This window comes from Argopecten irradians, chromosome 4 (assembly GCF_041381155.1).
Source record: "Argopecten irradians isolate NY chromosome 4, Ai_NY, whole genome shotgun sequence".
Lineage (NCBI taxonomy): Eukaryota > Metazoa > Mollusca > Bivalvia > Pectinida > Pectinidae > Argopecten > Argopecten irradians.
Genome location: NC_091137.1, coordinates 32,372,335 through 32,398,280, shown reverse-complemented (window position 1 = coordinate 32,398,280; position 25,946 = coordinate 32,372,335). Strand labels below are relative to the sequence as shown.

Genomic DNA, 25,946 nt, shown 5'->3' with positions numbered 1-25,946 from the left:
ACGGACTGTTGATTTGTGTATGTGTTGTAGTATACATCCGAGAGTCTCGTGGCCTTTGCCCTCTTGTTACAGCCTATTGATCAAATCTGATGATTTTCACTACATTGTAGATTACTGAAAAAGAAATAGCCAATTCAACTTTAGTTGTTTTATAAACACCCTGTGAACCAAATAAAAATAATGGAAAATGAATTAAAATAACTACCACAAATAATAATTATATTGTATTTAAGTTTGCTGCAAAAAATATAATAATAGGTCGGTCTTTTAATGTTAGGCAATCAACTTAAGATGGATTGATACTTCTTGCAAACATATTGCTAAGAGTTATGGCAACTTGAGTAGTTAAATCCAATAACTGGAACAGATATTATCCAAAATAATCAACATAGCGGGGTATAAATCATGTTTGACTTATTTCTTGAATACATGGGATGTTAGTATTTATATTTGCTTGTCAACAGTGAAGGAAGAAACATGACTGGATCGGAAAACTATTTTCGAAGAAAGGATGCAAAGAAGCATATTGCTTCTGATGAAGATCAAGAAGGATTTATTGTCAAACATGTCAGCAAGACAGTTGGTAAGTTTGATTTTAAAGTATTTTAACCCTTAGCAAAAAAAACTGTGAATTTACCAGTGATAGTCCGGTTATATCTTATATCCCAGTTAACAGGGGGTCGATTTTTATTTAAGTGAGGACAGTAATTGTCTCTGGCACTTTTAGAAACTGCAATTATTTTGTCACCGAAACGCAATATCTACAAAAGTGTTGCATGAAGCATAGAAGAGACATGAGTGATTTTCCGATCACTATTGATTCTCAAAGCGGAGCTTTTGACGCCATATTTGCTTTGCATACCGAATTACACCTTCGCACATTAAGACACATTCAAACCCCTGGTTAAGGCCATTGATTTCTCGTTTGTCAGATTTCCCACTCCTGTTTTCCGAAAACGAAAAAAAAAAAAAAAATAGAAAAATTACCGCATCAGATTTTTTTGTCAGGTTATCTGACGAACCTGGGCAAATTTTCACAGTTTTCATTTTGATGTTTGAATTATTTGCGCTTTGTCTCTTCAAACACACAAGCGTCTTACATACCTATACAACAACAAACATTTTGGCAAGTTTTTTCGTCACCAAATGCAAAAGTACTTAGAATGTGAATGTAGCCCTGACGCATAAAATTATTAATTTTAGTCTGTTATTGTCGATGTCAACAACTCATAATCAAGACTTTGTATTCGAACTCATCAAAAAACAGCGACTATATGACAGCTGGCTGACTTACAGTGTACAAACGAAAAACGGCAATCTGGGATGTCAATTGTATGTTGGCAATTGCTAATTAATTAACACCTCCTTTATCTTATATCTCAAGGCCCGGTTAGTGTTACTAATTATGTTTCATTTCTTGACTTCTACAACCATAATTTAATACATTTGCCTTTATTTTTGTGTTGATAAGTTAGGTTTGCGTTTGATTTACCCAAAGCGTTTTATGAGAAAAGACTTGACTTTTACGAACAATCTTTTTGTTTCAAGATGCTTTATATATATATATATATTTATACATGTAATATGAAAAAAAAATCTGATATTATATTCATACTGATAATATAATGGAACTTTTCACTCATACTGTCCATATAATTTTAAAGAAAGGCAATGAAGGAATGTAATTAAAAAGAGTAATCTTTGTGTTTATACTTTTTGTAGTTTATATATCTCAGTTAAGTATAAGCAGCTACAGTAAATAAGCAACAGACTAAACAAAAATAGTCAGTTTCAAAAAATATTTTGTACCAACTGACTTGACTGAGTTAGAATTTACATGTCAGATGAGATTAAAAAACAGTTTCACCCTACATAAAATCTTTTTTTTTTGTCCTACATTAAAAAAAAATTCGTGCCACTTCTGTGCCGCCGTTCTGATGAGATGAAGATTACTGTAAAATTGCATGGCAACAAATTTTCTACGTACATTTGTAACTGGTGTAAGAAATAAAGTTATTTGATCGTATTTCACATCACGCAACTCTTCAATTTACAGTTACAAACAAATTAAGTATTCAGATAATGTATAAGTGTAAGCTAATAAATTCAAACGTAATCACTATGAAAACATATTGTAAACATCCAAACTTTCAAATACAACAGTACGTGAAGTGTACTGTTACGGGGCACAGGTAAGTTGGGTATAAAATTAATCTCCCTGCTAAGAAGGTAATTATAAGGTGAACTCCGCCCGTGGCAGACGGGGGTCGACACAGGGTAAACCTGTCATGACCTATATACATATAGCTGTACAATACCCGTATGCGTCACGCTGGGAATTTTTTCCCACATACAATCGGTCTCTTCCAAGGAGAAATTCTCTCCCCGATTTTGTACTCATTATTTGTAAATGATTGTGAAATGCACACTATTAAAGGCCCATCACCTTTCCGAAACAAAAACTAAAGTTTCTAAAAAAACGTTAATGACATCAGCAAATATAAATTGATGGCCTAAGGTGAGGTTACAATACCAAACAAATGCAAGATTTCCTCCGAAATCTATGTAACAGTGAAGCTACCTTTCTCTGTTTTGCCGTCTGTCACAGTGATAGTCAACTACCGCTCGGTAATTAGGACGACGGCAGGAAACATACATTTTTGTAATACGACCCGCGTTATGAAAATTAAAATTAAAATCTAATTGTTTAGAAGGTGATTACAGGTATAACATCAGTGTAAGCTAATAACTTTTGCGACTATACAAATATATCAATCTCGTTTTACATCTCAATTAAAAAAAATAAAAGCAATTTCGGAAAGGAAGTGGACCTTTAAGAGCTTGCTACGAAGACAGAATACGATCTGATGACAGTTGGATTTCAAACATACGGGGGGAATTAAATAAATTAGGATTAAGATATCTCTGGACTAATACGACAGTAGATGATAAAGTTACTTATAAAATTATTGAGAATAGATTTTACGATGTTTATAGACAAGAACTAATTTCATATATACATTTGTACAAACGATATCAAAGGGGTTTCTTTATAGACATCTTATAGATAAATTCACTCTTCAATTTTACTAACGAAATCAATTAATAATTCACATAAGAAGAATATTGCACGTATAAGACTTAGTTCACATAACTTAAATATTGAACAAGGGAGATATAGGAATCGTCAGAGAATTCAAAGATTGTGTGAGGTATGTAATAATGCTAATGACATTGAAGATGAATTTCACTTTAACTGTTACTCTGAATTAAGAGAAAGTATATTAAATCATATTATTATAGACGTCTTCGTACTTCTATCACAATGAATTGCACCATGGCGTAAACAGATCTAGAGAGGGTTCGTTTCGCGGCAGGAGATTATTACATCATTCCGAAAGTTTCCTTGATGTGGTCACAGAGCCCGTCACAGGTAACCTTTCCCCCATCACTGACATTCTGTCGAGAATTGAAAGCCACTCCCACTTACAATTGCAAATCCACAGCGCCTTTTGATTGGACAGTCACATTTTAAACTTGTGCTGCTGAACCTTTGATTGACATTGGATTTCATCAGGTTCACGTGCATATTGTACCACAGGCGTTTGGCTCTAAAGACATTTTTTTCTCTCTATACAGTGGCGTAGGAAGTTGAAACGTAATGGGGGGGGGGGGGGGTTCTCAATATTTTGTACCCCCCCTTCCCCCCAGGAGGAGATTAATTCAACTCCCAACCATATATGCTTTATTAACATTTTTCATATATCATTAAATTTAAAATCATTAAATTTAATCCTTGTACACATTTATAGACAGTGGGGTCGCTAAAAGGAAATTAACGGATACGCAAATTGGCCAAATTAGCGTGTGAGCGTCGGAGGCGCGAGATTTTGGTGTTTTAGGGGTCTGAGGGTGACCCTCGGGAAAAAATATTGCAACTTAGATATGAGTTTTACAATGTATTTTGATGATTTTGCGAGCGCCCGAAAGCGCGAGATTTTGATGTTTGGGGGGTCCGGGGGTCTCCCCCGGAAAAAAAATACGATTTAGAATGGCTTAGATGAGTTTTACGATGCATTTTGATGAATTTGCGAGCGCCGAAAGGCGCGAGAATTTGGTGTTAGGGGGGTCCGAGGGTCTCCCCCGGGAAAAAAAATACGATTTAAAATGGCTTAGATGAGTTTTACGATGCATTTTGATGAATTTGCGAGCGCCGAAAGGCGCGAGAATTTGGTGTTAGGGGGGTCCGGGGGTCTCCCCCGGGAAAAAAATTACGATTTAAAATGGCTTAGATGAGTTTTACGATGTATTTTAATGATTATATTTAGCGTTCTTAACATGGTAATTTTTCGATTTAAAGTTACCTGCATTTAGAAATGATAATTGTGTCGTCATAACATTATGCAACCCTACTCGATCTGAATATACCGGCTTCACACCATCGGCACATTGTTGTGTAACATAAAAAATGAATTAATTGTCTCGCTAAGACATATAAACAAATTGATCTTTTAAGAGACACTTTTTTAAATAGTACATTTAATCCCTTGATGGACATTTTTAGTCTAGTTCGTGTGTATTGAATTTTTACTATTTAAGGTTTGACATTATGTGCTTGAACGTTTTAGGAAATGCGCCGCGCAGCGGAAAATTTTCTAGAATGAAGTACGAAAAATGTGCAGGAGGACCATTTTTTCTTTCAAATAAGCATTTTTAGAAAATTTCAGTCAGCGAAAATGGGGGGGGGGGGGGGGGGGGCAAAAAGCCATGTTTGCCCCCCCCGTCCTGGGGAACGGGGGAACAGTTGCCCCCCTGCCCCCTCCCCCCCCCCCCCGCTTCCTACGCCCCTGCTATAAATATGTACTTATACTGTGTCACAGTGTGACGCAGTATTACATAGAGAGAGAAAAAAATGTCTGTAGAGCCAAACGCCTGTGCATGTACCGTACAAGTACAATTCGGTATATTAATACCTCGTCAAAGCTTACATATGTCATATGATTATGTACATTCAAAAATCGAATTATGGATTTATAAGTGAGACTACGTCCTTGATATCACATATTTTAAGACTCTTTCATATGTGTATATGAAGGATAGGGATATTTTACCCGAGGGTCACAAAATGTAAAACCCGAGTCTTGCCGAGGCTAGTATTGCAATTTTACCGCCATCTTTAAATAAATTCGGAAAAAAAACGTGACTGCAAGTTAATTCTCCATATATGTAAATTGCATGATATTTTGGACACAAATCCCGTTGTTTGTATCTTTTACTTATAAAGTAAACCCAGCCTAATTTTGTGAAAACAAAAGTTTAAATTTTATCGGGAAAATAATAATTAAAATGTATGTATTACCTGTATATTTCAACTTCATTTATGAACAAGACCTATTTTTAGAAAACTGTCAGGGGCGTAATGCTCGACGTGTACATGTGTTATTGTCACAAATATATTTTGGCGAAGTTACATATTTTGTGATTATCGATGGCATAATCAGGTTAAGAATTAAGTTATGATTTTTATACACTATAATCAGTATTAAAAAGTATCACGGAAATTTTAAGAATGCATGGGAGTATGGGCGCCTACATCCTCGATACTCCAAGATTCAAAATTTGTTAGTTATAACAATGTGTTACAGAAGGTCATAATGTAAAAAAAAACAAGTGAAGAAAGAAATATAAATAATTATTGACAGAGATAACTGATGCTGCATGTTGACATTATCCGAATACATTGATTCATTTTAACGAATATAAAAATAATGAGGCTTGTATCCAGCACAATCAATACAAAAGGGACATAATATGTCCTAGCGTTTTGGTTCCCTGATCGATGATCGGAATCTATGGTATACATGCACCAAAGGTACATATACCAGAGATTTAAATCTCTGCATATACGTCCTTGACATGTATAAATGTACATATAAATTTTAGCTGCTGTACAATGTACATATACACAAGGACGTCGTATTATAAATCCTTGATGTACAGGAATGTCTGGTTTTCTTAAAAGACATTTTAACATCCTACCATTGCATTATGAGTGTTATCACACGCTTAGTTTCAGAGAAGAAGTCGTTTATTAATATGTAGAGTTAGGGTACGTAATTTCGCACAGTACGTAATTTCGCACACCTGACGATTTTTCGCGATCTTCCTTTAAATGTCAGAAAGATTTGCTCTGTTGTTTATGTTGTGACTAAAGGAGGCCTCTCACCGTGATTTTGTCATATTTAGTTAAACTTTTCAGGATAAGTTTGTTTTGAAAAAACGAAATCGGAATAATACGGCCCATCTCAGTAAAGAAGTTAATAGAAAATAAACCGCTTGACATAAAATAATTCTGGGTGATAAATAACTGACTCACGTACAAATATGTAGAGAAATTATCCTTTTTTAAGAATATATCGAAACCCGTATGAAAATCCATCAAGTATAAGCGGAAAAACGGATATTTTCTGCGGACACCCTATGACTTTCTTGACCTCGTTTACATTGTTTACTATGGGGAGCGGTCATTTTTCGTAACGAAAATGGCGGCGAAATATCACTTTTTCATTTAGAAATATAATTGTGTTTTGATGTCATTTCAAGATTTGAACGGTAATTAATCTTTGTTTATGATGTTGTTGGTCCATGAAATGTTTGAAAATAATTATTTTCTCCAAAAACAAGAAAGTTAGAGGGGTGTGCGAAATTACGTCCCCAAAACCCGTTCAACTACAGGTTAACCTCAAGTTAATAACAGCTCTCGTGCGCAGTGATACGTCTGCGCATATCCGGTTACATACTCGTGTGTTGTGAAGCACTGGTACATCTGCCGATGTAAGTCCAGTCTTTTTGGTTCGGAATGGAAGTATTTGAAATTCATTAAAATCAATGCCAAAATTGTGCGAAATTACGTACCCCCACTCTATAGCCAATTTGACCCATTTTGGCCCCGCCCCTCAGGCCCCTGTAAGGGGGGGGGGGGGGGTCAGTCCCTTTTGAATCCCTACCCTATAACGCTCCTCATTTTTTTTTTGTCCGGAAATCTGACGAACCCGGGCAAATTTTAATAGGGTTCATTTTTACCAAACACCGTTTCCTGGTCACTTAGATGTTTGAATTACTCGTGCATTTTGTCTCTTCATTTACAACACCATGAATTTCAAGTTTGGTACTTAGAGATTGGGATTCTTTTAAATAGGACATGTCCCGGTTTCAGTCTGTTTTTGCCGATGTCCGCAACTCTTTTAAAAGACTTTGCATTCTATCTCACATTGAAAATGGCGACCATGACAGGTGATTTGACTGGCCGATCGACTTACGAACGAAAAACGGTAATCAGGCATGTCAGTTAGGCCTATTTGATGGCAATCGCTAACTAATTAACACCTCGGTTACCTTAAGTAACATGCCAAACAAAAATAGTCAGTTTCATACAATATTATGTGACAACTAAGAAAGAACATATAGACATATAGCTGCCACCAAGGACATATTCAAACACTCAACTTTCCACACACAATTAAGGTTCATGTAATGGCTTTAAACAGTGATATTTTGCAAGCCTAAAACTCATTACTGTGCTGCAATTGAACAGAACTAATTTCATTAATTGTTGGTATATACCCTGGCTAACTGTCAGTCTTACTGTTGATATGTAATTTGTGAAGCTGCGTGTAAAATACAGTAAAATATGAGAAAAATGTATATTTCTGGAGAAGACATAGAACTCGTGTGAATTGCATTGATGGAACCAAATAATCATGCCATCGTGTTCAGTTGTGAATATGCCAGGTACTCCAACAGTTTGTTTGGCAAAATCGGACCAGCAAATAGCGCAGGAGCCTAGTGTAGTAAATGCAAATGGCTGCTATAAATGGCGGATCAAAAATATCGCATATAAGAAGCCATCTCAATTGATACAAATGTTTTTATAGACACCATAAGGTACTCTGAACATAACAAGAAGACTCTTCACGAAAAAAAATAGTTCAAACAATCTGTTTGGGGCGAAAAATGCAAATTTCCGGAAAGAGCCTCAAAGTCCACATTTTAACTATTTTTTTTCGTAAATATTCTTCTTGTCATTTTCAGAGTACCTTATAGTGTATATAAGAGCACTTGTATCAATTAAAATGTCTTCTTATATGCTATATTTGTGATCCGCCATTTAAAGCAGCCATTTGCATTTACAACAATAGGCTCCTGCGCTATTCGCTGGTCCGATTTTGCCAAACAAACTGTTGGAGTACCTGGCATAGTCACTACTGAACACGATAGCATGTTTATTTGGTGCCATCAATGCAATTCACACACGAGTTCTATGTCTTCTCCAGAAATATACATTTTTCTCTTATTTTACTGAAATTTACAAGCAGCTTCACAAATTACTTATCAACAGTAAGACTGACAGTTAGCCAGGGTATATACCAACAATTAATGAAATTAGTTCTGTTTAATAGCAGCACAGTAATGCGTTTTAGGCTTGCAAAATATCACTGGTTAAAGCCATTACATGAACCTTAAACAATGGAACATCCTACCGGTGGCTACAGTACAAAGCACTACACTAGAAGTCTTCAAGTCACATATCCTAAAAACAGAACTTGAAGACCTAACCCCCACTCCCTAAAATCATTTTTTTTATCTTATAACTGTCGACTAAGAAAATAATAAAAAAAATAACACGCACCTTCACGATCACTGTAAATAACTTCACTCTTTTTTCCCCCACAAACACGCCCTTGCCAATCCGCACAATAATGTTGTATGAGGTTATATTGGTTGAAATGATTTTTGCTGGTTGTTTCTATAAGTTTGTTGGTTTTTGCTGAATACAGCAAATTAATTATATAAATTATTGACAATTAGTAAAGCTTATTAAGATATAGCTTTCTTGACTATTTCCTTACTTTCTTTTAAGTATTAAACATTTCTATGATTTGTCTTAAAAATCAAAATGTACCATGCAATGAAAGCATATTGTGTAATAGCATATTTTCAATACGGTAGCAGGAATACCTTAATGTTAGACCTTATTTTTTTGACATCTTTGATACAATTATGAATGTTGAAAACACTGAAGAAAACAGCAAAACTCATATTTTAACATAAAAACCTTGGTTATAAAGTGTTATTTCACAAAATAAATATAAAAGTCTAATAAGAAATTCTTTGAAAATATTCGCTCGCTCCAATTTTTTCCGATTTCAAAATAATTTTAAAATTCAAAAAATTTCGCTCGCTTGCTCCTATTTTAAAATTCCAAAATCCGAAGAACAAGAAATCAAATTTGAATGGCCTTACATGCACAGTTCGAATTCTGTACACGTGTTCAACACGTAGCTAGTTATACTCGTACCTAATGCACATTCTTGTACGTGAAGTAATGAAAGCGATTTTTGCGGAAAATAATAGCAGAAACATATATGCATATATGATGTGAGTTTCTGATAATAATAAAAATAAAATAAAAAAAATCACGTGAAGTTTTGTGGATTTGATAATTAATACATTTATTATTTCTGTAAAATGACTGAATTAAAAATAGTCTGTCATGTTCATACAAAGTATTTAATTAAGAACGTTTTTACCGATCAGAGCATCATGAACTGTGCTACATATTTTTATTTTTAGGAAATTTTAGGAAAAAAATAAACATTAAATCTGGATCGTCAAAGCGTTTTGCCAGCATTTGGTTCTGTTTTTAGTGGTTAGCGGATATGGATCCTGCTAACAATAGCAACAATTTCTAATACAAACAATTGTAAACGCAACAAACGATTAACGGTTGCTAACGCAACTGGTAACAATTTACTATAAAGCTTTGCTAACTCTAATGATTGTTAACGAAAATAACGCAAACACAAACGAAACACAACTTCGGGAATGTTAAAAAGTTCAGGTACTGTATTGCATTGGTAGCATCTTACTGTATACCTACTATATATATGGTGGGGATTCAAAATATTACAAATGGTGGGGCTGGTGATTTCCCTTATTAACAACTTCTCTGTAGTTTGAACATTGAATTATGATCGCTTTAGTACATCACATGATAATTACTAGGAATGCGATTGGATAACAGCCATGGTCTATTTTGCGACAGTACTCTGTCCTTCTTGACTACAGGAGACTATACCTGACTACGGGAACTATACCAAAGTATAGTCCCCAGGGAATGAACACGCGACCAAATATATGACGTCATAATGAATGTCATGTGACATACTAAATCTATTATGGCCCTTTCCCTCGGGAACAGTTCTCCTAAAGTGTTGTCTGGCGAGGTATATATCCCCTCGTCTTCGACTCGGGGACTATACCTCGCCAGACAACACTATAGGAGAACAGTTCCCTTTGGAAAGGGCCATAATAGAATAATAGTCAAATGTTATTGATTATATGTTGGGGATTCACTATTGCTATGTATAATTGTAAGAGCATATTGTGATGGTTACTAAAAAAGAACCAGGTGAGCGATACAGGTCCTATGAGATGCGAAAGTAATTATTAATCTTTTAAATTATCAATTGCTTTTTATTTTATTTAAGGAAAAGGTATCTTTGTCACAAGACCATTTCGAAAAGGAGATTTTTTGCTGGAATATCATGGAGAATTTATATCGTACAAGGAAGGGAAGATTAGGGAAGACAAATACCCAATGAAGTATGGCAGTTTCATATACTTCTTCAATTGGAATGGCAAGCGATTCTGGTAAGCATGCAGGTTTTCATGGATGTAACTTTTGATATATAAATATTATTAAGGCCACACCAAATAAATACATTTAGTAAAAATAAGTTGTTCATCTGGAAACAAATTGGGAGCAAGTGAGCAAATTTTTTTCAAATTTTAATAAAATATCCATTTTCAGATTTTTCAGAGGTGAAGGGATCCAATTGCATATCATATCAGGTTCCCCTAGGGCCCTAATTGTGCATATTGCATTTTGGGACCAATCGGTCAACAAGATGGCCGACTGGCGGCCATCTTGGATTTTGATAGATAAAGTTTGTTACCGCTATTTTCTCAGAAAGTACTAAAGGGATCTTTCTCAAATTTCACATGTAGGTTTCCCTAGGGCCCTAGTTGTGCATATTGCATTTTGGGACCAATCGGTCAACAAGATGGCCGACTGGCGGCCATCTTGGATTTTGATAGTTAAAGTTTGTTACCGCTATTTCTCAGAAAGTACTAAAGGGATCTTTCTCAAATTTTACATGTAGGTTCCCCTAGGCCCCTAGTACATAAAGGGACCTTTCGGTCAACAAGATCAAATTTTACATGTTAGGTTACCCCTAGAAGGGAGTCCTCAAATTTCATATGTTGTGCATATGATTGCATTTTGGGACCAATCGGTCAACAAGATGGCCGACTGGCGGCCATTATATATGTGATGGTTACTACTAAAAAAAAGAACCAGGTGAGCGATACAGGCCCCTATGAGATGCGAAAGTAATTATTAATCTTTTAAATTATCAATTGCTTTTTTTTTATTTAAGGAAAAGGTATCTTTGTCACAAGACCATTTCGAAAAGGAGATTTTTTGCTGGAATATGATGGAGAATTTATATCATACAAGGAAGGAAAGATTAGAGAAGACAAATACCCAATGAAGTATGGCAGTTTCATATACTTCTTCAATTGGAATGGCAAGCGATTCTGGTAAGCATGCAGGTTTTCATGGATGTAACTTTTGATATATAAATATTATTAAGGCCACACCAAATAAATACATTTAGTAAAAATAAGTTGTTCATCTGGAAATGAGGAAACAAATTGGGAGCGAGTGAGCAAATTTTTTCAAATTTTAACAAAATATCCATTTTCAGATTTTTCAGAGGTGAAGGGATCCAATTGCATATCACAAGAGAAAATTTAACCGGGATCCCGCCAGGAAACCAAATCCCAGTGGGATTCCGGCTGGATTTGACAATATAGCCGGTGTAGCATGGTATTTTGAATCATGGTACATTGACCCGGAGTCAATATACCATTATGGTAAACTTGAAGATCCCGCATGACCGGGATCCCGGCTGGGATTTCACATGACCGGAATCCCAGCCGGGATTTCACATGAACAGAATCCCGGCTGGTCACAGAAGAGTTACTCCCCTTTTTTGGAACTCTTTTGTGTTTGGGCAGTTCAAAATTAAGATGGAGCTACAGGTTGGGTAGTCAAAGTTTTGTGCATTTATTTGTAGATTTTAGGATATCAGCATTCTAGGTAAGTTTTATAATGTTACCAAAGTCATTTTATAAGCCTAAAAGAAAAGAAATTCATAGATTGCATTCACAATAATGTTTTTTTTAAACAAATGACCAGTAACCTTGAATGATCTTTCTGAGTGATGAAAGTGCAAAGTCATTTATTGATGAATAAGTTACAAGAAGGCAATGGTGGCAATTATTAGTATTTATAAGTTTTAACTGAATTCAAACAATATTTTGTTTGTGTTTAGCATTATAAGTTTACACATTTATGCAATGAATAAAGTGCAATTCAAAATTCAATAATATTTGAAGGTCAAGGAATGGCTTGAGTTGAAAAGAATCTTTTTGTTAATTGTCTATAGCTGTTGTAACACATTTGAAGTTTTATTTGATGAAAAGTATTAATTATTTATTTTAAATAGAATTGCATACAAATATGAAATTTTTTGTTCATTGAAAAAGCAAAATTAGTTTTGATCAATATTACAAAGGATACGATTCACTTAATTGGATCTCACCAGGATTTCGGGATCCTGCTTGGATATGACCGGGATCATGTCGGAATATGACCGGGATCCTGTCAGGATATGACCGTGATTGACCGGGACCACGTCAAGGAAATATCCTGGCGTGATCCCGGTCAATCCCGGCAGGATCCCGTCAGGATTCCCAGTCATATTTTCTCTTGGGATGTGCGCAATAATTTTTTGGCATTTTTTTTTCAAACAAAATATTTTCATTGAATTAATTATATGTACAGTCAAACCTGTGTTATGAGACACCCCAAGGGACAGACAAAAATGTGTCTTATTAGACAGGTGTTGTAATATACAGGTTACCGAAGGATCACAACACCATAATATGGACTTTGTTACTATGGAATATTGGAAAAAACTACATTACTTAGGGCTTAATTATGTCTCCCAAACAAAGTGGGGGGGGTGGGCATATTGTTTTTGTTCGGGTTCTTCTTATTATTATTGATCTTCATTCAAGGTCACAGTGGTCAAATAGGCTAAAATTTTTAAACAACTTCTTGTGAATAACTAAGAGGCCTAGACACCTGATATTTGGCCTGTGCCATGCTTGGATGAAGGGCTACAGAGTTTGTTCAAATGAATAACCTTGACCTTCATTTAAGGTCACAGGGGTCAAAAAGGCTAAAAACTTTTTACAACTTTTTATGAATTCTGTATTTGCATATTACAGAGTTATCTGCCTGTGCGGGTAGGTATAAATTATTATGTCATGTGTTTGCGAGCGTAACGTCATACTTTTTGAAGAAAACAAAGTGAATTGCACTCACAAAATAATGATACCTACCCCCAAGGGAGGTAACTCTGTAATATGCAAAGACGGAATAACTAAGCAGTGGTTTCATTATCTTTCAGGAGAGGTGGTACAATTGCAATTTCAGGGGGTATTTTTCTATACCATCTGTATGCTTTCTAATGTAATTTAGCCCAAATCAGGCTGTACCACAGCCAGGTTCAACTGGCAAAAAGTACCGGGTACCGCCTGATATCGAAACCCCTGACTAAGAGGCCTAGAGCCCTGATATTGGGCCTGGGACTACCAAGTTTGTTCAAGTGAATGACCTTGATCTTCATTCAAGGTCACAGGGGTCAAATAAGCTGAAAATCTTTAAACAAATTCTTGTAAATAAGTAAGAGACCTTGAGACTGGATATTGGACTTGTAGCATGGTGGGGATCAAGGGAACATCATTCATTTGGTCTAATTCATCAAATAAAAAAGTTCTTTGTATTGTCTTAATTAATTGTTTGTCACTACTATTCGTTGGGGTCATGTATTGTGCCAATAGTCAGATGACCTTTTGTCATATAACCAACTTCTTCTCTGAAACTAACCAAGGATAGCACTCATAATGCAGTGGTAGCATCCTGATTGGGTGGAGATTCAAAATTGTACAAGTGACGGGGTTAAATTGACCCCCCAATTAAGGGCCCTGAGGGGCAGGACCAAAAGATTCAATTTGGCTATTTTCATATCAACAACTTCTTTTCTGAAACTAAACATGGGATAGCACTCATAATGCAATAGTAGCATCCTTATAGGGCGGGGATTCAAAATTGTACAAATGATGGGGCTGACCCCCCGGGGGTCTGAGGGGCAGGGCCAAAAGGGGTCAAATTGCTATTTTCATATAAACAAACTTCTTCTCTGAAACTAAGCATGGAATAGCACTCATAATACAATTGGTCACTAAGCAAGGGATATCACTCATAATGCAATAGTAGCATCCTTATAGGGTGGGGAATAAAATTTTTACAAATGATGGGGATAACCCCCGGGGGCCTGAGGGGCAGGGCCAAAAGAGATCAATATGGTGAATTTCATATAAACAACTTCTTTTCTGAAACTTAGCATTGACTAACACTCATAGTCATATGATATTGATAGCATCATTGTATCGTTCGGATTTTAGATTTAAGCAAATCGTCGGGTCATTTTTGCTATTTCTGATTGTAGCGTTTTGTTTTATAATACCGGTAAGTAAAAAAAAAAAACAAAAAAAACCAGGTTAGCGATAAAGGCCCTCTTGGCCTCTTGTTTAAAAAACATGAATAAGTGTGAAATCCTGAAATTGTATACCAATCCGGATCCACTATTACAATTACCCATATGCATAATGGTGGCCATTACAATTGCAAAGTTGTGACTTCCATGGAAAATTAGGTGTATATAGCTATTAACTTTGAAAATGTGAGTAAATCATTTACAGTTGTCAGAAATGTTTGTTTTTGAAGTAATACTCACTATCTATACTTCACAAAATTCCTTGAAAGGCCAGATGATTGTTTACCATGGCCAGTGCTCTACTGATTGGTGTGAAGATTTGGCAAGGTTTGGCAAATTTAACTGGAAATTTGTATGGAAACGTCTAAAAATATCGGATTTGCTGATTTCTTTGAAGGTGTGCTGCATTATGTTTTTTACTTTTTCTTGACATAGACATTTGAGGAGAGGGATTATCGATAAACAACTGATTTATTTGGTGTGCCCTAATGTAAAACATTTAACAAATGGATTGTAAACTCTTTTTAGTTTGAAGAAAATTATAAGCTTATGATTTGCTATAATGAATGAATTTATACAGGTCTTCTCAGTCTTTTGTTTTCCTTATTTTAGTGTTGATGCTACATTTTCAAAACGGATGTGCAAATATGTTAATGATGGAATTGGAGAATCTCAGAACTGTGTCATGAAGCAAGAAGTATTTGATGAACGACCACATTTGTGCCTGTATGCAAAGAAGGATTTAGCTGTTGGTGATGAACTTCGTTATGATTATGGTGTGTCTGATCTTCCATGGAGAAAAAAGGTAAAAAAAAGTGATTATGAATAAAAGGGTTTTCACCAGTTGTGATTTAAAAAACATTTTACTAAAAATGTAAAATGGGATATTAAAAATTTTAGGTCACCTGCGACAAAGTTTCATGTGACCTATTCTTCTTGCCATTTGTCTGTCGTCTGTCGTCCATTGTGCGAAGATAAACAATTTACATTTACGACTTCTCCAAAACTACTGATGCAATTTCAATGAAATTTTGCACAAGTCGTAAGGCCAACCAAAATTTTAAGTTATATGGTCCCCAATCCCCAGGGGGCTGTAGTAGGGGCCAAAAGAGGTAAAATTGACTAAAATATCAAAAATCTTATTCTCCACTCACAGATGTGGTAGAATCAAATGCTCTTCATAGATAGAAAAGTCTTTAAGGTCCTTTACAAAAATTGTGAACTATATGACCCGTGGGTCTTGTGTTACCCCCTGGGAGGGGGTTAAGTTTACTATAGTTTATCTAGGAAAAACACATTTATGAGTATTATTTGCTCAATTTTCATAGGAAATGAGTCAAACTTGGTTAGAATTATTAGCCTGAGATAGCATTTTATCATCATATCCATATTGGTCCTGGCCGACCCCCTGGGGGTATAGGGTCGAGGCCAAAAGGGGTCAAATAGTCTAAAACTTCAAAAATCTTCTTATAAAATTCTGAAAATGGTTGAATCAAGTACTCTTCATAGTTGGAAAGGCCTTATAAGGCCCTTTAAAAATATTGTGAATTATATGACCCTGGGGTCTCACGTTTCCCCTTGGGGAGGGAGTCAAGTTTACTATAGTTTATATTGAAAAAACACATTTATGAGCATGCTGTGTTCAATTTTCATAGGATGAGTCAAACTTGGTTAGAATTGTTAGCTTGAGATGTATAGCATATTCATCTATTATGGCCTGGTTGAGAGGGCACTATTGCCTCATAGTATTGCCGAGGGATGGAATAGTGCCCGAGCCGAAGGCGAGGGCACTATCCTATCACGAGACAATACTATGAGGCAATAGTGCCCTCTCAAACAGGCTATAATGGGTTTAGTACATCACCCTCACATGAGACCCGTTTTCATGTCATCGTAACAGAAGCACGTCAAGCGATACCTCGCAACGCTATCTCCATATCACCGCATTGTTACATTAAAAGTACAACATATGAATTGTTGCAGAAATCTGTGTTTCTATAAAACGGGATTCAGCTTCACGAAGATTTAAAAGTAGATCAATATAGAACATGAGTAACTGTCTTTTGTAGAAAAGCAACATTTGCTTCCATCCCCGCACACATCAGCCTCAACAGCCTGTCCGCCATCTTGACGTCTTTGTCGAAGCGCAACATTATGACGTTATGTAATAGTGACGTCACAATACATTCACGTCCAATTTTGCGCCACTTCAATAGTGCCCGCTTGCCCGGGCACTATTGCATATAGTACCCATGTGTGTAGCCAATCAGAATCCGGTATTCTGTCATGTGATGTACTAATAACATATACATATCGGTCCTCACTGACCCCCAGGTACTAGAGTGGAGGAGCTATAAACGGGGTCAAAGTGACAAAAATTTCAAAAGATCTCCTGAATTCACAGATTTGATGGAACCAAATACTCTTCCTAGATTAAAAAGTCAAATTTATAAAATCACTGGCTAACATCAAGAGCCTGATGAGCCAATATACATGTTTAGTGTTTATATGTCTTTGTTTCATTCTGCATCAGAACTCAGGTGACCCATAGCTAGGCATCTTGTATGTCATCTGACCTACTTGGGTAATTCACTGAGAAAGTGGGACATGTAAATCAATTTATTACCGCATGAAATGTAACCAAATTTGACTAGAAACATCCTTGGGGAAAGGGAACAGAGTTTGTATAAATTTGGGCTCTGACCCCCCGGGGGCAGGAGGGGCAGGGGCCAATAGGGAAATATAGGTAAATCCTTTAAATCACCACGTGTCATAGAGTTCTGTATGCTTTGGATTTTAATTAAATTTGGCCAAGAACATCTTCTGTGGAAGGGGAACAGAATTTGTATAAGTTTGACTCTTACTCCCTGGAGCGGAAATAGTGCATCTGGGGCCTTATAGGGAAATTAGAGGTAAATCTTTAAATTTCTTAAGAAAAGAAACAATGATCCTGTATTCAGAACATTACTTGGCATTACAAACCAGTTGAGCGATACAGGCCCCCTGGACCTCTTGTTTATGCTTTATGTACTTTAAATGGAAGTATAACAGCAGAAATCATTATATAATTCCTTATAAAATTGTAAAAATGAGAAATGAAATTGTAGGAAACAACTTGGCTTCATGGTCTATCTGTGTGTTATTTTACTGCACTGATGATGTACACATGTAATTTAGGTCAACTGACATTTTGGGTCAGGATGACCTATTGTCATAATGCATCATCTGTCGTTGTGCGCCGTGCATAAACTTTTCTTTCAAACGACGTCTTCTCATTAAGTGAAAGGCCCACGGGACTGATATCTGGCCTGCAACATACTGGGATGAAGCGCTACCAAGTTTGTTCAAATGAATGACCTTGACCATAATCAAGGTCACAGGGGTCAAAAAGGGTAAATTCTTTAAACAACTTCTTCTCAAGAACCGAAAGGCCCAGGGTACTCATATTGAGCCTGTGGCATGCTGGAATGAAGAGCTACCAAGTTTGTTAAAACGAATGACCTTGCATGATCTTCATTTAAGGTTACAGGAGTCAGATAGGCTAAAATCATAACTTCTACTCAAGAAGGGTACTCATTTTTGGCCTTTGGAATGTTGGGATGAATTCAGGGCTAGTACCAAGTATGAATGACCTTGCAGACCTTCATTCAAGGTCACAGTGATCAAATAGGCTAAATCTTTAAGGGACTTCATGTAAATAACTAAGAGGCCTAGAGACTGGATATTGGACTTGTAGCATGCATGGTGGGAATCAAGGCATCTTCGCTCACGATCTTAACTCATCAAAGATATCTGAACCTGAACTTCTTGAAGATTGCCACGACTACATTCTTTGAAGTGTTGTATTGTGCCAATAGCCAGATGACCATTAAGGCCCAGTACTGCCAAAATTATTTTTGAGCTCTTATATTATTTGTACTTGTAAAATAAAAAACCTTGTGCATTATTACATGGAAGTTTTGTAATTCTCCAAATGTTGGTAATTTTTTGTGGTGAATGAAATATTAAAAGCTCATCTTGATTGTGAGTATGAAAGTTATGCCACATATAAATTTAAATGGATCCCTTGAAAATTAGAATTTGACATTTAATATCAAATGGAGTTAGAGAATTGAATTACAAAATGGATTAGATCTTATTAATCAATGTTTAGTTCAATTTCATCTACATGTACATATATTGCTTTAATTTCCAGAAGAAAGCAAAGCTTAAAGGAAATCTGTGTAAGTATATGTATGTCATATACTGTATTTTGTAACTGTACTCTAAAACAAGATTGAAGAAGTTCAATCTAATCATTGTCATGTGGACATTGTTGTTTATCATTTTGTATTTTTGTAATATAAAGATGTTAAAATATTAATTAAACATTATGACAAAACTGGTGTTGTAAAATAAGAATCAGTCATAATAATTTTACTTACCAAAATGACAACTTGAAGTGAGCTTGGTAATATATATATATACCATGGTTCAGCAAAGTTATTTTATCCATTCATCATTTCCGAAGCCTTATCTTTTCTATTTTTAAGATTTTTATCAAAACCATAAAACATCCAACGAAGCATACCCACAGGCGTTTGGCTCTATAGACATTTATTCTTTCTATATATGTAATTTTGTGTCAAGGTCTATAACTCGGCTGGCCATAAAACACTACCCAATTTCAGAAAAAGTACGATAATTAACAAACCATATTAATAGGGGTGCGCAATATATCCGATATTCCAGTATATTGCAATATTGTTCACAACAACATTATATCGCGATATGAAATTGGTTGCTGATATACCACAATATTTCTGAAATTGGAAAAAAAAATATTTTAAACATATTTAATTTCATATATATTTACCTATATGTATGTTAATGCATCTTAGTTGTTTTTAAACGCCAGTCGTGCTCGGAAGTGATAAATTTCTTCGATTTGTATTAGATATAGTGTACTTCCTGTGTAGCAAGGTTCAAAATTAACATACCGGTACACAAAATGCGTTAATACTTGACACTTTAGCGTTGGGGAAATATGGATCAAGGACGCAAATATTTGCTTCCTTAAATAAATCTCTTAAACTAGAATACGCTGAAATAACTAAATCTAGGCTGAAATGTTGTGAAGCACTCATTTTTCTTTCAAAGTTTGGAGGGAATTTCCGATTTTGATTCAGTTCTGCTTTCTGATTGGCTAACATATATAGAATCAGTTTGTGTTTGAGTGTGCACAATTTCAAGGTTGAATGGCAATCGCCGTAGAGCCGACTACATTTGTATATATGTTGCTTCACATCGAATAACGATGGCAGCAATGTTTAAAATCCTAAATTAAGTAACTTCTTTACAAGATCGGCAAAAGTAAATGAAAGGAAATTGAATAGGCCGATCGATGCTACCATAAGTGAGAACGACGTGTCATCAGATACATATATAGTCTGGAGTTATATTGTAATTAGGGGTCCCCGCTTGAATTGCAGATTAAGTTTAAACAAGTTTTCTTTGAACAAAGTAAAAAGGAATTAGGCACAAATTATACAACTTAGGATTGCCCTCTCCCATACACATGTATATGATGTTACATAATGAAATATACCATAGCACCATTAATGATTGTAATTATCAAATCATATGTAAATGAAAGAAAGAAGGAAAAAAGAAACAAATAAACATTAACAATTATCATATTTTCATTCAAATATATACCCAAGTGTTTGTGTAAACTACTGTTAATCAAGATTGTGTTATCAAATTGCAAAGAAATATCTAATTTTTCATGAGAACCGTTAAATAAAACTACTTCAGTTTTATTAACCCACTATCATCAGATGGTGGGCTATTCAAATCGCTTTTTGTCAGTGGTCAGTCGTCCGTCATTCAGTAAACAATTCTTGTTTTTCTACTATTTTCACTATTTCTCAGAAAGTTGTGAAGGGTTCTTTCTCAAATTACATAATGTATGTTCCCTTAGGGCACCCTACAATAGTTATGCATATTGCATTTTGGTACCAATCGGTCAACAAGATGGCCACTAGGCAGCCATCTTGCATTTTGGTAGTTAAAGTTTGTTATCTCTATTTCTCAGAAAGTACTGAAGGGATCATTCTCAAATTTCATATTATGTAGGTTCCCCTAATGGCCCTAGTTGTGCATATCACATTTGGGATCGATCGGTGAACAAGATGACTGCAAAGTTGCCATCTTGTATTTTGATAATTGAAGTTTGTTGCCACTATTTCTCAGAAAGTACTGAAGGGATCTGTCTCAAATTTCATGTGCATCTAAGGCACATTAAGCAGTGTCATATTTTATTTACTGAATTATTATTTCAATTTTAATACAATTTCAGGTGAAATTTCCGATTTAGTATCTACACAAGAAAGGGAATCAAAAGTCAAGCCAGAAAAAAGCAAGACAGCAATTTGTAAAATGGATGAAAGACCAATAGCCACATCAAAGAAATCACCATCTACAAGCAGATTGTCTTTATTGACATCAGATGACTCTTCAAATTCTAAAGGCAAATATTCCAAACGATTAAGGCATGGACGGGAAGTCAGTAAGAAGGAAGTGAAGAAAGGAAGGACACGCAAACTTTTTCAAAGGGAAGCAGAAGAGGTTGTTCCAAAAGTGAGAAAATGCAAAGCAATAGCAATTAGAAAGCGTCTTTGGTGTAACAAAACAAAATCTAAGAATGTCTCAAAGAAACAACAAACAGTGAACAACCCAGAACCTGTAAAAACTCTAGACGTCGGCAAACAAAAGGACAGAGAAAATGACCAAATGTCAAATGCTGGAACTGTTGATATATTTAGTAAAAAGAAGAATACTGAAGAACAACTTGTAAGAAATACTGAGGATCAAAGTTCTGAAAGAGAATGCTCACAAGAACATATAGGCATTATTGAAGCTGAAACAAATATTGCAAGCAGTAAGGAACTACCTATTGGACCAGAAAAACCACAACAAGAAGACACAGTACTTCAAAAAAACATGGAAGAAAACATTTTAATAGACGGGCAAAGTGAGAATTCCATTACAAAAGATCAGCAGATACTCCAACAAAACACCCATGTGCAAGGTAATCAAACAATGGAAATTTGGCATATGCATATCAACTTGATTTGTATAAATCAAATTACATGAGACAATGTCATAAAAATTGAACAACTCATAACACTACACTGCTGTGTCAGATTTTAAGCTTAATATTGTAAGCCTCCAAAAGATGGGTACTTTTTAGCTCACCTGACCCGAAGGGCTGGTGAGTTTGAGTAATGCCACAGCGTCTGTCGTCCATTGTCCATTGTCTGTCAAATTTTCACAAAAATCCCTACTAGGTATGAATGGATTTTGACTAAATTTGGTCTGAAGTTTTCTTGGGTGAAGGGGAACCAATTTTGTATAATTGGTGGGCCTTGTCACCAAGGGGTCTGAGGGATGTGGTCTAATAAGGGAAACATAGCAAATTCTTTGAAATCCTTCTTCTTTCATTCTGTATGAATGGATTGTAACCAAATTTGGCCAGAAACATGCCCTGGGAAAGAGGAACAGTTTGTGTACATTTTAGCTATTGCCCCCTTCAATGAGCAAACTTAAGGGCAGTGCTCAATAAGGGGGAAAAAGGGTAAATCTTTTTAATCTAATTATAGAGTTCTACATTGATTGAAACCAAATTTGGCCAGACACATGCTCTAGTTAGGGAAGGGTCACTGAGTTTGTATAAATTTTGGCTTTGACCTCGTGGGGGCAGGAGTGAGGAAATAGAGGTGAAACATTCAAATGGTAGAGTTTTGCATGAATAATTTGTAACCAAATTTGGCTAGATGCATGCTATGGGGAGGGGAAAAGAATTTGTATAAGTATTGGCTCTGATCTCCTGAAGCTTTAAATTTGTAAAGAATCCTTGATCCTGTTTTCAAAACATTAGTTGCCATAACAAACCAAGGTGCATGATACTTATTGCCCTATTGGCCTCCTGTATAAATGGTGGATATGGTTCCCCAGGGACCTGAGGGGCAGGGCTTAAAAGGGAAAACACCTCACATTCTTTAACATCCTTCTTCTGTAGGAATGAAGGGATTATGTTTTCATTTAGTCTGAAGCTTCCTTGGGTGATGGGAAATCAATTTTGTATAAATGGTGGGTCTAGTCCCCTAGGGGCCTGATGTGTGGGGCCCAATATGGGAAAGGTAGCAAATTCCTTAAAATATTTTTTTCTATAAGAATAAGGGATTTTGTTGTAATTTGGTCTGAATCTTCCTTAAAGGGACAATTCAGTCTAAGAGAACATAAAAATGTGTACATATATCGGACAAAAACCAGTTCTAATGGAAATTAGATCAGTCGGTTTTACTGTGATATGCCTGAAAAGCCCATGGTTGCGACATGTGTGTAGATGTTCAAACTCCCTCGCTGTCCGCCATTACACTTTGTGGTCGAACTTCTTGTATGCCGAACCCTGTCCCTTGCTCGTAGAGCAATGTAACTTTTGTCTAGAACTGCTCAAATTGCTCTGAGAGTAGTGTGTTCACCTTATTAGGTGAATTGTCTTGCCTAAAAATAATTTTATCACCTTCTCAGTGGTTATGTAGTTTATTTGTTTAACGTGCGTGACTTTGGCTCGGGTATGGGTACAGCGTCCATATTGTACCTGCTTAATCGTATTGATCAACGATTTGATATTTCAACGATATTAATTAAAATATTAAACAATAACGTGGAATTTGTCAATATTTTATATTATATGTTTCATAAGAAATGTAGAACAATACATTTATGCCATATTTTGCTTCTTAGTTATGTAAAAGAATTAGCCTGAGTGAATTGTCTCTTTAAGTAAATGGGAACCAATTTTGTATGAATAGTGGGTCTGCATATTCCCCCAGAAGCCTGAGGGTTGGTGCCCAAATAGGGGAAATATTGCCAATTCTTTAAAATCCTTCTTTTATAGAAATGAAATGATTAAGTCTAAATTAAAAGCCTCACTTGCTTATGTTTTTGACCTTGAACAGGTTAGCAATAAAGGCCCAGTGAGCCTTTTGTTATCTTTTTAGGTCATCTAACCTGAGGGGTCAAGATGATATATAGTCATCATGCTTCCTCTGTCGTGCTCTGTGTGTATGACTATTTTATTCAAAAGCTTACTTCTCCTTAAGCCTGTATGGTCAACCTCTTGAGCCAGATTTCTGGGACTTTAAATAGGGTAACCCCTCTGTGCCACCAGAGGGGTAGGACTTTAAATAGGGTTTGGGGTAGCGGTGGTGGAGTGGTTAAAATGTCTCAACATGTTTACCACAAGCCCTCCACCTCTGGGTCACTGGTTCGAATCCCATGTTGGGCAGTTACTAGTGACAGACCCCTGATCGGTGGTTTTTCTCCAAGTACTCCGGCTTTCCTCCACCAACAAACCTGGCACGTTCTTACAAGACCCTGGCTGTTAATAGCTAGGACATTAAACAAAAAAAAAAAACAACCCAAAAAGCTTTAAATAGGGACATTGCTAAAATTTTGTTTAGAAATCTGACTCATTCTTCACTCTTGGGTGAATTACACCTAGATATAGTGTGAAACATTATTGGTTGAAGGCAATATAAACGAGCTAGGTTCGACCTCCAGGGGCAGAGGAGCAGGGCTCCAAAAAGGACACTTTGGTGAAGTTTGCTTTAAATTCCTACTCCCATTCAATGTGTATACTTGCTTGTATTTCAACCAAAAATGTTATGAAACATTATTGGAGAGAATGGTCGTGCACATCTTTTATAAAAAGGGCTCAGGGTTGACCCTGGGGAAAAGGGGTGGGTTCAAAAATGGGAACTTTGTGCTGATTTTTGCTTTAAAATTCGTATTGCTCTTAATTTACAATCAGACTTGGTGTAAAAATTGATAGGGATGTGACAATCAATATAAATATAAAATCTGCAATATAAATGAGGCAGATCTGGCCTTAGGGGACAGAAGCACTGGGATCCAAATTGGCAACTTTGCTATTTTTTTTTAAAATCCTGTATGTTGTCTTTTGTCCTTGCAAAATATTTTTGTCAGATGAATTTTAAGGCCCCTGGGCTCCTTAAACTTGTTGCTTTAAGTTTATTTTCCTCTTCAACCATTGCTAGGATTACAAACAGATTGAGGTGTGAAACATCATGGGAAGTTCAAAACAATTATATTTTGTTTAAAGAAGGTCTATCCAATCCTAGCATGGGGTTCCGAAAGGGAAACTGTGCTGAATTTTTGCTTTAAATTCCTTCTTCTCCTCAACGCTTGCATCGAAATTTAATTAAAAAAATTAATTCAATGAGAACAATATTACTTCACATAAATGTTGCTGATTTGACTCCTTTGAACAGAAAGGCAGGGCTACAAAATTGGAGTTTTACTGAAATTTTGTTACAAAATCCTCTAGGGCTGCCGTGGTTAACTGGTATATTGGGGTATTGTAATGCATTGCCAAAAAATATTATACCACGATTCAGTCTACCTATACCGGATTTTTACGATATTTTTTCTAAGTATAATAATTTCATTGATTTGATATAATTAAAATGTCCTGTCATTAAAACTAAACCAGCAAGTTGTATTTATTTTCCTTTCTGTTGATATTTAGCCATGTAGGTATCCCTTTTGTTTTCATTCCATTCTGATGTCGGTCAAATGTTTGTAACTTGTATAAGGTTCAAATGATTCAAACATTTGTACGATGTTGAATATAAACAAGATGGCATTAGGCTAGTTTCTGAAATATTATCAAGCTGATTCGCTCAGCCTCCATCAATCAACAATACTGGAATAATTCTCTAAACACATTTAAGGCCCAGTTATTACATGGGTGCAGGGATTTTGCCAGCTATTTCAGGCTTCATCGTCCACTGCCATTTTCGAATTCCTACAGGTTTCAAAACAACACTGCAAACCGATCAGCCCTTTGAAGTTTAATCACGATCATAAGCTTATTTTTCCAGGACAAATGTATGTAAATTTATTCATTATTTAGGTTCAAAATTGATATGTAAATATTTGCAGACACTCTCATGTTTAGTTAAATTGCATTATTAGGTTGCGATTGTCTGTAGCCTTGCTTTTTCTCTAACCGATTTGTAAACAAGAACCTCAGTCACATTGGAGCATTTTTATTACTCAACAACACGATTAAAAACGATGTAAAACTACATTACATAGCATTGTTTGTTTGTATAATGTAAA

The 25,946-nt window shown here is 35.8% G+C and overlaps 1 protein-coding gene across 8 annotated transcripts in view; it reads left to right on the top strand.

Moving 5' to 3' along the window:
• Positions 1-468: 468 nt before the first annotated feature.
• The window catches only part of LOC138321331 (myb-like protein X), a 71,270-nt gene continuing 45,792 nt past the window's right edge, over positions 469-25,946 (top strand). For 4 of the 8 annotated variants that reach the window (XR_011208312.1, XR_011208314.1, XR_011208313.1 and 1 more), the window contains exons 1-5: positions 469-583; positions 10,551-10,713; positions 15,366-15,558; positions 18,949-18,976; positions 21,094-21,825. Coding sequence is in view for 5 of the 8 variants with exons in the window: in XM_069264955.1 (XP_069121056.1) it covers positions 478-583; positions 10,551-10,713; positions 15,366-15,558; positions 18,949-18,976; positions 21,094-21,825 (1,222 nt within the window). In the remaining 3 variants the exon portion in view is untranslated. Of the gene's footprint in view, positions 584-7,103; positions 7,332-10,550; positions 10,714-11,502; positions 11,665-15,365; positions 15,559-18,948; positions 18,977-21,093; positions 21,826-25,946 lie in introns of those variants that run through there. The other 4 variants (XM_069264956.1, XM_069264957.1, XM_069264958.1 and 1 more) reach the window with 4 other exon arrangements.